The 13,515-nt window shown below is 53.5% G+C and overlaps 2 protein-coding genes across 7 annotated transcripts in view; one reads left to right on the forward strand and one right to left on the reverse strand.

Moving 5' to 3' along the window:
- The window catches only part of MCPH1 (microcephalin 1), a 194,589-nt gene that overhangs the window by 52,633 nt on the left and 128,441 nt on the right, over positions 1 to 13,515 (reverse strand). The window contains exon 13 of one of the 6 annotated variants that reach the window (XM_025049000.1): positions 10,987 to 11,152. The exons of 4 other annotated variants lie outside the window; for them this stretch is intronic. In XM_025049000.1, coding sequence (XP_024904768.1) covers positions 11,002 to 11,152 — 151 coding nt within the window. In that variant the 3' untranslated portion in view covers positions 10,987 to 11,001. Of the gene's footprint in view, positions 1 to 10,986; positions 11,153 to 13,515 lie in introns of those variants that run through there. One more of the 6 variants, XM_025048999.1, reaches the window with a different exon arrangement.
- The window catches only part of ANGPT2 (angiopoietin 2), a 50,375-nt gene continuing 48,018 nt past the window's right edge, over positions 11,159 to 13,515 (forward strand). Inside the window, exon 1 of the mRNA XM_006914968.2 lies at positions 11,159 to 13,467. Coding sequence (XP_006915030.1) covers positions 13,180 to 13,467 — 288 coding nt within the window. The 5' untranslated portion in view covers positions 11,159 to 13,179. The remainder of the gene's footprint in view (positions 13,468 to 13,515) is intronic.

Consider the following 13,515-nt stretch of genomic DNA (forward strand, 5'->3'; position numbering starts at 1 on the left):
CCCCCGCGCAGACGCCTGTCCCCCGACCCCCACGCAGACGCTCTCACGCACACGTCCCTGACCCAGCGATCACTGAGCCCGAGGCCCGTCGGAATCAGATCGTAGCCGACGCCCACCGGTTTGGAGAAGTTCCGATGCAATGTCAAACTTCTCCAGAGCTGTGGGGCCGCAGGTGCGAACATCCGACCACACGTGGCCTGCGGGTGCTTTCGTCGTAGGTCCCCTAACTCTCCTGTGAGAACGTCCAGGTGGAACCGTCAGCTGCTGCTGTTTCCACGACACCCTGACGTTTAAATCAGCAGCTGCTGCTGTTTCCACGACACCCTGACGTTTAAGTCACCCGCTAGCGAGCGAAGAGACAACCAGGAGGAGAGGACAGGAATGGCCTTCAAGCCTCATCAGCCACCGGCCGCTGACCCCGAACCGTGGTCCCGGCATCTAACCTGTCTCTGCGGAGACCAGCAGTCGGGTCTGAGTCACACCCGGCAACCCCATGGGACCAGCGTCCCTATGACACCAGCATCCCCAGGACATCAACATCCCTATGACACCAGCATCCCCAGGACACCAACATCCCTATGACACCAGGCGTCACCCGTTTTTCGTGTTGATTGCCTGGCTTCCCCTGAGAAGCGCCCTGCAAGGTCCGACCAGAACCGTGGTCGCCACATCTAACCTGTCTCTGCGGAGACCAGCAGTCGGGTCTGAGTCACACCCGGCATCCCCATGGGACCAGCGTCCCCACAACACCAGGGGTCACCCGTTTTTCGTGTCGATTGCCTGGCTTCCCCTGAGAAGCGCCCTGCAAGGGCCCGTGTTTGTCACCGAGCAGTTTGACACCGTGCTTGCCCTGGACGCTCCCCTCTGGGGGTGACTGAGTGTTTGAAATGGTCAGACATCTCTGGGTTAAGGCCATCCAAGGTGTACACCCTTTGACTGCTGACTAACTTATATCTGATTCTATTCTATTTTCTCCAAACTACTGGCATTTTGGTCATGAAACAGTCTATTCTGAAAAAGAAGGGGTGGGGGACCCACTTACGCAGCGAGATTTAGCTCACGCTCAGAAAAGGATCAAGGACTATTTTTCTTTTAATCATTAAAACGTCTCCTAAAAACGTGGGCCTGGAGGTGGACGTTACTTCTCGTGCTCTGAAAACGGCCACCCTCCCACGCCCTCGCTAAGCACATTATGGAAGGGGCTTTCCCAGAGTTCGAGGCCCCAGGCCTTGTTACTGTCCACTTTCCTGTCGCCAACGAACACGTTGCTTAGAATCGAAACTGGAGAGCGAATAGCTGCAGGTTCCGGCTGAGATTTTTCTTAGGAGAAACGCCCACCCGTTCGCCTGCCGCGTGAGCCTGACTGTGGTTCGGACTCACTCTTCTGAGAGATCATGGTCCAGGTGTCCATCGGGACAATTAAGTGTCTGACAAACAAGACTGATATGTCTTCAGCGGCTGGTGACAGGAGAGACCGCCACGGCCTCCCCAGGGGTGAGTGAGGCCCCCCAAGGCAGCACCCCGCCACCCCACCAATTCCAAGCTGGAAACACAGGAGACGGCGTTTCAGGGGAGGGTGCACGCGCAAAGGACACCTTGTCCCCCACGACACCTGACCCCAGATTGGCTTGACTGTTTTGGGAGCTACTTTGGAAGACAGACTCTGGATCACGTAGGTCCGATGGCGGATTAGGGGATTAACGCCAACCGTCTCGAGCTCTTCTAGAGGTTATAATAGGTACTGGGACGATATGCCCGAGTCCTCAGCACCTGGGCCTCACAGCGACACCAGCAAAATTCTGGTCAAGGTCAAGGGTCAAGGGCCTGCCGCTTCACATCACCTAGAACAACCTGGACTGTGAAGGTTGTGCGATCCACGCAGCTGTTCTTTTCGTTATTCTCACACTATTTTCTATGAGTTCGGGTGATTTAACGAAGCTGGCACGGACACGGACCATGAAAATCACGCTTCCTGCTTCCAGCCCAGGTCGCACTCGAACTCCAGACCCGCGCATTCAAGCGGGACCCCCCCACCCAGGATGTTTCGCAACCTGTTACGACTGCATGTGCACGGGGTGCCTCCGTCACCCCGCCTCGCGTGTCCTTCCCTCCCGAGCATCGCGTGTCGCCGTCCGGCGGCGGCCGGGCCGGGAGCCGAGTGTCACGCGTTCTTACTCTGTCTCCTGCTCCTTTATCCGGCCCTGCCGTTACCCTGCTGGTCACTCGCTGGGCGTCTCGAGTCTGCGGCCTGGCGTCTTTCATCATTGTGGGGAGACTCTTCGGGCCCTGCGTCCTCTGCCCTGCTCTCCCCTCCCCCCCTGGAAGTCCAGCCAGACCCCGCGCCGTCCTCCGGGTCTCTCCACGCTGTGCTCTTTCGACTCCTTCCAGCTCAGCGCGTCGATCTCCAGGTCCTCACTTACGTGTAATCTCTTGTCCAGCATGATCTTCGAATTATGAATGTCAATTATTGCACTTTTGATTTCCCTAAGTTTTCATACCTACGGGATTTGTTTCTTCTTTAGTTTTCTGTCCCCTTTAGGTGTCATCGAACTTTGTATCTTTAATCATGGTAAGTGTTAAAGATCGAACTGCGCCCCCATCTCCAAGAAAGAGATGTCAGCACTGAGTACTGAGGCCGAGACCTTACCAGGGACCAGGACTGCGGGCGCCACGGCAGTGGGGGCCGCACAGCGGCTTTCGGCCAGGGACGGGCCACGCAGAGCATGGGGTCCCATGGGTTATGACGGAGATGCGTCGTGCTCTGAAGTTACGATGGTGATGCTGTCACTAGGTGACGGGTTGTCATCTCCACTGTAACCTGACTGCTGTTCTGACAGGAAGAGGACCATGTGCAGACACAGGGACATGTGCAGGGGTGGCATGCGATGACGATGGCAGAGAACCGAGGGATGCAGCTGCAAGGTACAGAACGCCAAGGGCTGCCAGCAAACCGCCAGAGCTGGTGTGGGGACGGACGAGCAAGGACTCCCCCAGTCTGCAGGGGCGCAGGGCCGGCCGAGCCTGTCATTCCAGGCTTCTGGCTTCTGGGACCGCTGCTTTGGGACACCCAGTGTGCGGCGCTTTGTTACGGCCTCCCGAGGACACTGAGACAGTAAGGGCAGTCAGTTTATGCGACGTGGCTGGCAGCTTCCGTACACGAAGCTCCGGCCAGTCTGCCCTTGCTGCTTCTTCCTGCCGACTTTCGCTCGGGTGCTACGTTTCTTGTTTGCTCACGTACTCTGGTCTGGGAGTGGCTAATTTCCCTTGGAAAACTTCTAAGATTTTTCCAGACCTGTGATGAAGGCGCAATCCTTCAGGAAGGGTTCACGTTGGCCACAAAAACGGGGTGTGGGGAGGGGCCGACACCAGCTGGGAGACGAACCTGTCATGGTGCCTTCCAACCCCGGCTTGCACTGTGGGACCGAAACGGTGGGCTGTGGTTACAACCCTCGGGATGGGACCCCGTCCCTTCTGCTTAGCGTCTTCGGCCGCAGAGGCGCCTACCGCAGTCTCAGAGGCCACCTCAGAGGCCACCTCGTCTAAGCCCGCGCAGGCCCGGGGAAGGGAGGCCCGCCTGCCAGAGGCCTCGGGACACAGCTGTCTCATATGCCGCTGGATTCACCTGGTGTCCGCTTCCACCGGAATTATCTTGTCATTTCACTGATGCATTCAAAACAATTTTTAAATGACTTTCCCAGCACGTTCACTTGTTTTAAATGGACCAGTGGGCCCCAACACCAACCCAATCCTGTCACTGAAACTGCCAGATCCGATCAACGCAGAAGCCCTGCCGGGTGACCGAAGCAGCGTCGCCGTCCCCCCCACAGCCCCGCCGCGTCTCCCCGCTCCTCCACACGCTCTGCAGGCGCCTTTCCAACCGGATCCGTGCACCCCGCCGAAGACACTCCCGAGGCGCTCCGCTCCCTCGCCGCGAGGTCCACGTGCCCCGCGAGTCCTGGGGAGCTGGCCCCGACGGGGTCCCCCTACATCCGCTGCCTGCCCCGTGCTCTGAGCCGAGGTCCACGGTTAATGTCCCTTCCGTTCCATGGTCTCGTATTTACTGCACGAGCTTTTTCTCTGCCTGAATGTAATTTCCTTCACTTGCAGTCTCTCTCTATTTTGGGGGAGGGACTAGAAGGATCTTTTTAAATAAGGAAACATTCGGATCTAGGCAATCACTGATCGTACTCCCGGCCGCTCACTCAGACACCCCCTGAGCCACACGCTTGCTCAGAGGGACACAGGATCACCAGGGAGGCCGTCCCCGCGCGGCGGGCCTGCCTCATGACTGTGGGGAACTTGCTACGTGCAGAATCGTGTCTCTAAGCCCACCCCTGACGGACACAGCACAGCCCTCTTCCTTTCCCACTGTCAGCTCGTTGGGGTAGTGACCTGATCGCCACGGGCTACAGAGATAGCTTCCGGCTGTGTGTGTGCTCAGTGAACGCTTAAAAATATTTTCTGCGCTGTGTGTGTGTGTGTGTGTGTGTGTGCGCGCGCGCACGCACGCACACGTGCATGCATGAGCGGGCGTCTGACTTCTACATCTCGTGTGGTGTTTTTCTGCATTAAAACTATAATGATAGTATTCAGGGCTGTATATTAGTCGACGTAAGTCTTAAGCACCTCCTTTCTGTCAATGAATGACAAATAAAAACATGTTGCGTTTTGCCTGCTACCTCTTATGAGACCAGTAGAGGGAGCAGGTGAGTATTCCAAGTGGATGTGATACTCGCATTCTCTTATAGGCCCCATCTCCTGCAGCTTTTTTTGTTTTTTGTTTTTTTTATTGTAGTCAAGCAAAATTGTTTGACTGATTTAAAAAAAAAAAAGTCACTGAAATGTGCATCAAGATGTGGGAGAAAATTAAACAATATTTTTTTCCTGTAAATATCCCACTAGAATAGTTTCAGGGCTTTTGGACATTATTTTTTCTTGAGGGAAACAGATGCCAAAATCTAGGCACCTTGATATGGCTATAAATGTCCTCTGTGCAGGCTCTGTAAAATTCACTTCCTTTCATTTTTTCTTTTCTTTTATATCAATTTTTTTTTTTTTTTTTTGAATTTAGACCCTTTCCTTGAAATAAAACATTTTGGAGAAGTACAGTTAATTATTAACGGAGTACCAAAGAGATCGCATGAGGCAGGGCTTAAGAAGAAAACTGCAGTGTACACGTGTGAGATTACTGGGAAGGACTTACATCTTCAGCGACAGCCACACTGATTTCACGAGAGAACAAGGAAGGCACGGAGTATTTTCATACACTTGAATCAAATATCACTTCCTTTTATGCATAACTATTTATTATACTTCAAATACTATTCCTCAAAAACTGTATTTCTTCAGAAATGACTCTTTATAAATGTAGCTCCGTAATCAAGACTAATTTCCCATAGGAAGATTTTTTTTTAAATCAAGTCAGACCGATGGGAAAACCGAAGGGGGTCATGTGCTTTTATTTTCTGACTTCTTTGACATAAGCGATTTTATTTATGCTGACCTATAACCGAGAGATAATATATCTTAATGTAAATAGCACACGGGACATTCGTATCTCGCTTATTTTAAGTCTTCTCAATATTTAAGATAAAAATTTTATAAATTTAGATTAAACAAAGATTAATCTAGATGGCATTAAGCTACTTTCAAAAGGAAATTGATTCTGAGAAATTTAGATAGTTCTTCAGTAGAATGGTTATGAGAAAGAGACTAGACACATTTTCCACAAGCAACAGAATCTGAATTCCCTATGATCTTGTTGAAATGAATTTAGGAACATTTAATATAAAATTACAGCTCAATAAGCCCACCTCAAAATCTCTGATGAAATATTGTTAGTGAAAGGAAAGATTTTATTGACTTATATTGGTCATGTGTCAAACAGTCACCATTGCCATGAACCCACTGAAAGAAAATGTTTAGCGTTTTTCTACGGGGAGAAAACAGGACACAGAATAATGGGCAAAAATATTTTCAGGCTAATGCACTCATCTATTATTTTAGAATTTCATCCATTGTCTTTTTAAAGTCATGATTTGGATCTTGACCTCTTAGGCATTTTCTTTGATGAGAAGATAAAATATTCCATAAAAATATTAGAGAATAAAAATATTTAAAAATCAAACAGCATTTGAGATAACTTTTCGTAACAGGAGAATTATATAAACCAAAATATTCCTAAAACTTCAGGGAATTCATGATGAAATCTTTAAAAAAAATAGTTACTTGGCTATTTCCCAAGTTTCTAGTAAATGAAAAGCTTTTTCTTTTGAAAATCTTTAAGGTAACATATTACATACAACGTGGCTTTAAAACACAAATGTTCTTTAGCAGATGCTATGCTGGTTCTTGGCAGTACAAAATCTAAGAGATTCAGGAATCTTTTAAATTTCTTGAAGAAAAATCAGGCCTCTCTCAACGTCTTTTAGCCATAATTTCACAAAAAACACTCAGATAAGTTAGAATGAATACCTGGTGCCTTTGTAACTGAACTAACCCGCATAAGAATGATGACCACCTGAGAAGTCACATGAAAAATACTTTCTCATGTTATGAACCCTCTAACGAACAGTCCCTGAGCTTCTGTCACAGAAGTGACACAGCTGCAAGAGGGAAGAGAACGTCCCAGATAAGGCCGATGCCATCTGGGCCTCTCTTGTCCAATGCCCGAGCTTCCCCAGTCCGCGGGTGAAAACGCGGCTGGAAATGCAGGGGAAATGGCTGTTTCCCAGGAAAGGAAATTGCCTGAAAACACATCTGGCGAAGGGCTCTTTCTCCTCGCCTGGCAGGCAGATGCTTACTCTAACAAAATACGCACTTCCTCACCTTCTACAAAGGTGGGTCCTGTGGGGCTGATGCCCCTCTCTAAGCGGATGACATGTCGTTTGTTCCCTAAATATGCTGTGTCTCAAATGCTCTATATACTTAATTACAACTAGGTCAGGAAATTGTGCTAAAGGTGGCATCCTCCTTCATTCCAGAAACTGTTTTATATTCTAAAACGCACACCACACTCTCCTAGCTGGCTACGTCGGGGGACATTAGAGGCGAAGAAAGGAGAAAAAAGTGGTTAAAGCCAGAAAACTGGAACTGGAGCCAGGATGCTCATCCCATGCAGCGAGGTGACCGGCTGGGTCCCCGGGGTCTCTCCTAAGCTGGTGAGTGCATCTGGGAGAGGGCCTGGCCCACCCTCAGGTGACACAGGTCCAGGACAGTGAAGCAGGCGCAGGGCGGGCTCCTGGTGACCTGGCTGCTCCCGGCCACAATAAGCCTTGGCTCAGTAAACTGGATTCTGTCGCTGGGGGTGTCTGGGCGTTTGCGCTGCACAGAGGTGACAGCCGATATGAAATGGCCATTCTCGATCCCCTCCAAAGAATGCTGAGTTTGGCCATGTTAAAACCAGGGTTAAAATTACTGCTTTAAATTCATCGCTGTGAACGTAAAAGGCAAAGAAACGCACCTGGCTGGCGGGATTCCTGCCACCTCCTCACGGAGCCCGATCCCATATCCCCTCAGAGGGGCGAGGTTTACTTCTGGGGTGTAGGGGTGTGTGTGTGTGTGTGTGTGTGTGTGTGTGCGCGCGCGCGCGCACGCCCGCTCGCTTGCACGTTTGTGTGTCCATGCATGCATTCCCGTGTTAAGTATCAAGGAGGCAGAGGCCAATAAGACTTGGTTTCCACCATCTCAACCTCTCCTTCTTTGCCTTCCTCCCTTTGCTCTGCGACTCACTATTTTTCCATCTTCCCTTCTCTCCCTTCTTTCCCCACCTGTCCGCTTCCCTCCTCTTTTCCTTTCACTGGCCGTATTCACACATATATTATAAAAATTTTGTATTTTCTTTATTATTTGTGATGTTAATTGAGTTTATTTATGCTACTTTTTTACATCCCAACTTGAAAAATGGTCTGAGATATTTCACCCAAGAACATGCCACAGAATAATATAAATAGCTGAAGAAATTGGAAGGGAGGGAATAAATAAAGAGAAACAAAGTCAAATTGAATTAGGAGACAAATATAATACCGCCACCCCAGCTTCACTTCTCGGGGTGCTGCTCCACCAACAACACGGCACTTTCCAAAACTCAAGGCCACGCTGGCCGAAGGAGTCCGCCCCCGTCAGCACCCCCGAAGCCCGCAGTCACTGGTGACATGAGGAAAGCTCACAGACGGTGCCAGGTGACAGTGAGCAGAGCAGGCGTGAGACTGAGTCCAGAGGATCTGCCCGGTTACGATGGAGAGAGACTCCCGCCCAAAACACGCGACCAATTCGGGAGGCCGCGGGGATCCCGCGTGCGAGCTCCTTCCGCGTGCTCTGCAGAGCCCGCGTCCGCCACGCACTCAAGGGGGCGCTAGTGGTTCAGGCATCATGCCCTCTCCCCCTGGGCCAGGCGACCCCACTTCCATCCCTTGATGTGCCACGCACTCAAGGGGGCGCTAGTGGTTCAGGCATCATGCCCTCTCCCCCTGGGCCAGGCGACCCCACTTCCATCCCTTGATGTGCCCCGACAGCGCAAGTATCCAGCTAAGCACTGATACTAAACTGTCTCACTGGACACAGCAGACGTCATTGGATCTACTCGAAAATTCCGTTCGGCCGTCCGGGGCTTGGGGGCTGCCCAGCGCGGTGCTGGTCTAAAGCTGGCATCTTCCTACAGAGGTGACCTCCTGAGAGCCGCACAGATTGCTCTGGGTGGCCAGGGCCGCGAGGGGGGTTGGGGTCCACAACCTGGGGAGAAGGGGCTCAGGGTCTACGTGGGCCGACGGTCCTGGGGGCGCAGGGGTGGCCTGCGGCCTTGCCTGCCTGCCAGAGCTCGCGCAGCAGGGCACGCGGAGGCCTCGGGGCCTTGGTCACTGTTCTCTGTGACGCTGACCTTCTCTCAGGGGAGCATGGTGCCATCAAACAGGATTTGCCTCTTTACGGCAAAATGTAAGAAGACCTGGAGGCAGCTCTACAGAGACCAGACGGGAGCGTCTGAAACTTCAGCTGATGACACACAGTACAGGGAGAAAACACGGCATTAGGAAAATAAATAGCACCACACACAGCTGTTCGGCAGAACCATCAGGCGAAAAACTGGCCGGGCAGGAGGCAGCCTGGGGGCCTGGGGGCGGGCTGGGATAGCATTTCCCATATTTGAGCTTTGGCTGCCTTGAGCTGTGCTGTCAGCAGGTCAGTGAGGAAAACTCGAGATTCCCTTTGAAAAGGGCTGGTTCTGAGAACGGCAGCCAGGCCTCACTGGGAGAGCGGGGGTGGATGCTGTCCCACACGCGGGGTCCCCAGCAGGCTCCTGACGAGCTTCCAGGCGGGTCTGCAGCAAGGGCTCCGGGGCTGCTGGCCGGCCCTTTGGTCCCAGCCTGTGGCCCCCACCCAGAGCTGCCTCCTCCAGGGGCTCCCTGCGTTTCCTCGGTGACCGATCACGCGCTCAGTGGGCGGCTCTGCCACCGTGTCACCTGCGGCTGGCCCTGCACAGTGTGGCAGGCCCTTCCCACTGCGGACAGTCTTCCCGGCACTTCCTCCCTGCCTCGCAGTTAAGGCCCAGCTTCGAAGCGGCACTTTCTCCTCGGGCGAATGCTCCTGCCCCTTCACTAGCCCCCTTCCCAGCCTGTCCCATGCGTCTCGGGCCCCGGCAGAGGCGTGGAGAGTGCCCCTTTCACACCGTGTGCTGGGAGTGGCCTCACGACCACGCCACACCCCCCGGGGGCTCCCCTGGGAGTCAGTGGACCACGGCCCATGGTTCTGAATGGCCAGTGAGCCGAGAACGGTTTTTACATTTTTAAATGGTTGAAAAAAATCCAGAAAAGACTATTTCACGACATGTGAAAATTACAAGAAATTCAAATTTCAGTGTCCACGTGGCCCGGCAAAACCTAAAACGTTCACTGTTTGACCCTTTATAGAAAAAGTGTGCCGATCCCTGGTCTACCTAGGGCTTCCCCCGACCCAGTAGTAATTTCCATTTAGGAAGCTACAGAGAGCTGCCGGGGTCCTGCTGACCTCCTGGGGACCGAGAGAGAGAGCCTCCCCCTCCCCGCCAGCTGCCTGGAGGACCAGCGCCCGGGACGAGCTGTCTTCCCTTCTACCGCTCACAGTTCCTCCTCCGTCACCTCCTGGTCGTCCATGGCTCCGTGGCCCTCACTCCGTGTGCTTCGTGAGCTGGGAAGCCCCACCCGACTTATTGAGCTCCATCCCCAGGGTCCCGCAGCGTCCGATACGAAATGGGAGGAGGAGACTGCAGGTAAATGGGTTTCGAAACCACAGACGCAATAGTAATTCCGTGTCCCACGCCTTCTCCACTGGCAAACAAACTTAGAGGGAAAAGGTGCATCCGCGTTTCCACCTCACATTCCGAGGATCACCTGGTGGAGGAAACGACCTCCCTTGAACCGGAAGCGCCAGTGACGAAGGGACGCGACCTCTCCTAAACTGCACGTGCCATTCTGTATCATCCGAATCCCAAAGGCGCCACAAAGAATCATCCACACGCGGGGAAGCTGAGGCTTGCAGAAGTTAAGCATTTGCTTCCAGTCTCACTGAACCGGGGTTGCAAGTCTTATGTTCAAAGCCTACACGCCTTCTCCAGTCAGAGTGGGGGTGTTCTCCTTAACCCCCGAGAAGAAAGCACGCTGGGCTCCAACAGCCTGCCTTGCCCCGTGAGTCCCCGGAGCCCCGTCCGGCCTCCCTACGCGACAGAGCCCCGCGGGAGTGTGGCGAAGGCACGAGCCCTCTCGGACAGTGACTCGGGCTGCTTTATTCGGACATCGAATGACAGGACCTGTCCAGGGATGAGCCGGGCAGCAATGCAGTGCTGAGTGCAAGCGATACCGTCAGCTACCGTAATAAAAACATGGACGATGTCTACCCACGGGAGCCACGGGGAGAGGCCACTGCTGTTTGTGGCCTGTTCTCAGTTTAAGGAAAGGCGATAATATGTTACTTAGAACTTGGTGAAAAATAGGGACTTTTCCCCCATCCAAGTCCCTGGCCGCAGGTGTGAGTCTACCTAAGGCCACCTGGGAGCCAGCCTGTGCAGAGGGAGGTGCGTCCACGTCCCGGAAGCCTCTGGAAAACACAGTCCAGAAGAACAGCAGTCTCTTTGCGAAGTCCGCACCCATCTGTGCTCCCGTGGCGACGTGAGACACGCCCAAACCTGCAGAGGATTTTACGAGTTTATTTCAGCGAGACTGATGACAACTGGCCGGAAGCAAAATCTCAACGGACTGAGAAAATGGTCCGAGAATGGCCGTTTTGCAGCTCATTTTATACATCAGAATCAGAGGAGACACAGGATGGTCACGTGACATCACTGGGGTGGACGGAGGGGGCTGGAGAAGGCAAAGCAGAGACACACCCTTTCGCAGCTGTGGGGTAGTTAGTAATTAACACTGACAGAGGCAGAGTCTGGGGAGCAAGAAGAGCGGGTCCTGTGCGCCAGTGCAGCGGTTGTGCCTTCGAGGGGTGTGGAAAAGAAAATTACTCTGACATTTCACAGGCATGTTATCTTGGATGCTCGGAGGCGATGGCCGATTTCGAAGGTAAAGACTGACCTTTGTCAGGGAAGCTACCGGGTGAGGACGGGACTGCTCACCACGACCCGCCTGTGGTTAGGAACTATCACGTTCAGACCACCCTGTGCGGTGACTTCCCATCTCTGCGTTTGGAGGGCCCGCCGTGCAGCGCCCCTGGCCCCCGGGAGCTGGGCGGGGTTAGCTTGCGGCCCCCTTCTCGTCTACACCTGGAAGCTGACCTTGCACGGTGCAGACTGGCCCCGGCTTTCGCGGGCAGAGGTGGTCCATCGGGTCGCCGCGCCAGCCCTGTCCCCGCCGAGTGGGAAGAACACGCCTGTGAGCCGGGGAGCCACAGTCCTCCCAGCGTGCACCCTGGCTGCGGGGCTGGCAGACGGTTCGCCCCTAGGTGTCAGTGTCATTATCAAGGAAGTAACGAGGGACGGTCACGGAGCCCAGAGCCGAGACCGAGACCCCCGGGGTTAACCGGTCCCCGACGCTTACAGACAAGGATGTCAGCGGTCGGTGAAAAGGAGGTGAGGTGCTCGGGCTCACCGAGCGGGACGGATGTAACTGATCCTGGAAAGTGTCACAACATGGTGGGATTTGGGCAAATCCAGGCCTAATACGAGAGAACTTCACACGCCCCCTCTCTCTCAACATCCTGTCATGGAAGTTCCGTTTCTCCATCGGCCGCCACTTAACAGACCATTCGCCAGCCTAGTCTATTTTAGGGTTATTTTGAATACTGCAGCGGATATTTTGTTTAAAAGATCAGACGTCGGAGCTCAGAAACTGACCTTCGTAACCTGATCTGATAAATCCAGATCTTCCCATCACGCTGTTTCGAATGAAAACTCTGTCTTCTTAACTAACCGTTCAAAATCAAGGAATACCAACGAGGCGCTCCCCCACGGCCGGGCCAAGCGTGCACAGGAGCGCGACTTCTTCCTCTGTGTTCGCAGTGACAAAAATAAACCAAAGTCCTGACATATTTGCAGTATTTTGATTCCTAAGGGAAAAAACAGGAACCTTCATTGTGCTTCAAAGCTATTACCTCAGATACTTAACCAGCCCAGCGCTGTGAATCAGTCTCAGACACAAGAGACCCACTGCTCTCTCGAGGAAATCCTCAATTAGGGCGGTGCCTCGGAAAAGCCCAGGGGTCCTGTGACCACGGGCGTCCCAGAGGGTTTCTGCAGCACTCGGCCCTGGCTGCGAGGCGAGCATCGGGCTGGGGTTTTTCCTGCTGCCTGGCCGCTGACCCCCCAACAGGAAGATAACGGACAAGCCAGGAGGGCGGAGCAGCCCACTCCACATGTCTGGCTGCTCTTATCAACTTATCATATAAGGAGAGGAGAGTGATTGATTCGGATCCCGACACGGCAGAATCGGGGGCAGAGAAACAAAGAAACGCGAGCACGGATCTGTGCCGTGCACACCGCCCTCCCGGCGAGCAGGGCGACGCTCCCTGCCGCTTTCTGACAGTTCCCTGCAGCACGGACAGAGGACAGCACCAAACGCCAGGTCTGCTGCTCGGACAGGCGGGGAGAGGAGACGTCCACAGATGGACCTTAAGCCGCGGCGGCAGAGCTGAGGGTGGCTGAGGACCCGGTTCCCACGTGCCTCGGCGTCTGCTAAGCTGGTGGTCTGTTACCGAACGCGAGAAAGAATGTGGCAGATTGTTTTCTTTGCTCTGAGCTGTGATCTCGTCCTGGCCGCAGCCTACAGCAACTTTCGGAAAAGCATGGACAGCATAGGGAAGAGGCAGTATCAAGTCCAGCACGGCTCCTGCAGCTACACTTTCCTGCTGCCAGAGACGGACAACTGCCGCTCGCCCGCCAGCTCCTACGTGTCCAACGCTGTGCAGAGGGACGCGCCACTGGATTACGATGACTCTGTGCAGAGGCTGCAAGTGCTGGAGAACATGATGGAAAACAACACGCAGTGGCTGATGAAGGTAGGGAAACCCGTTCTGACTTGGTGTCCTGTCGGGGCTGCTAAGATT

Source organism: Pteropus alecto, unplaced genomic scaffold, assembly GCF_000325575.1.
Source record: "Pteropus alecto unplaced genomic scaffold, ASM32557v1 scaffold35, whole genome shotgun sequence".
Lineage (NCBI taxonomy): Eukaryota > Metazoa > Chordata > Mammalia > Chiroptera > Pteropodidae > Pteropus > Pteropus alecto.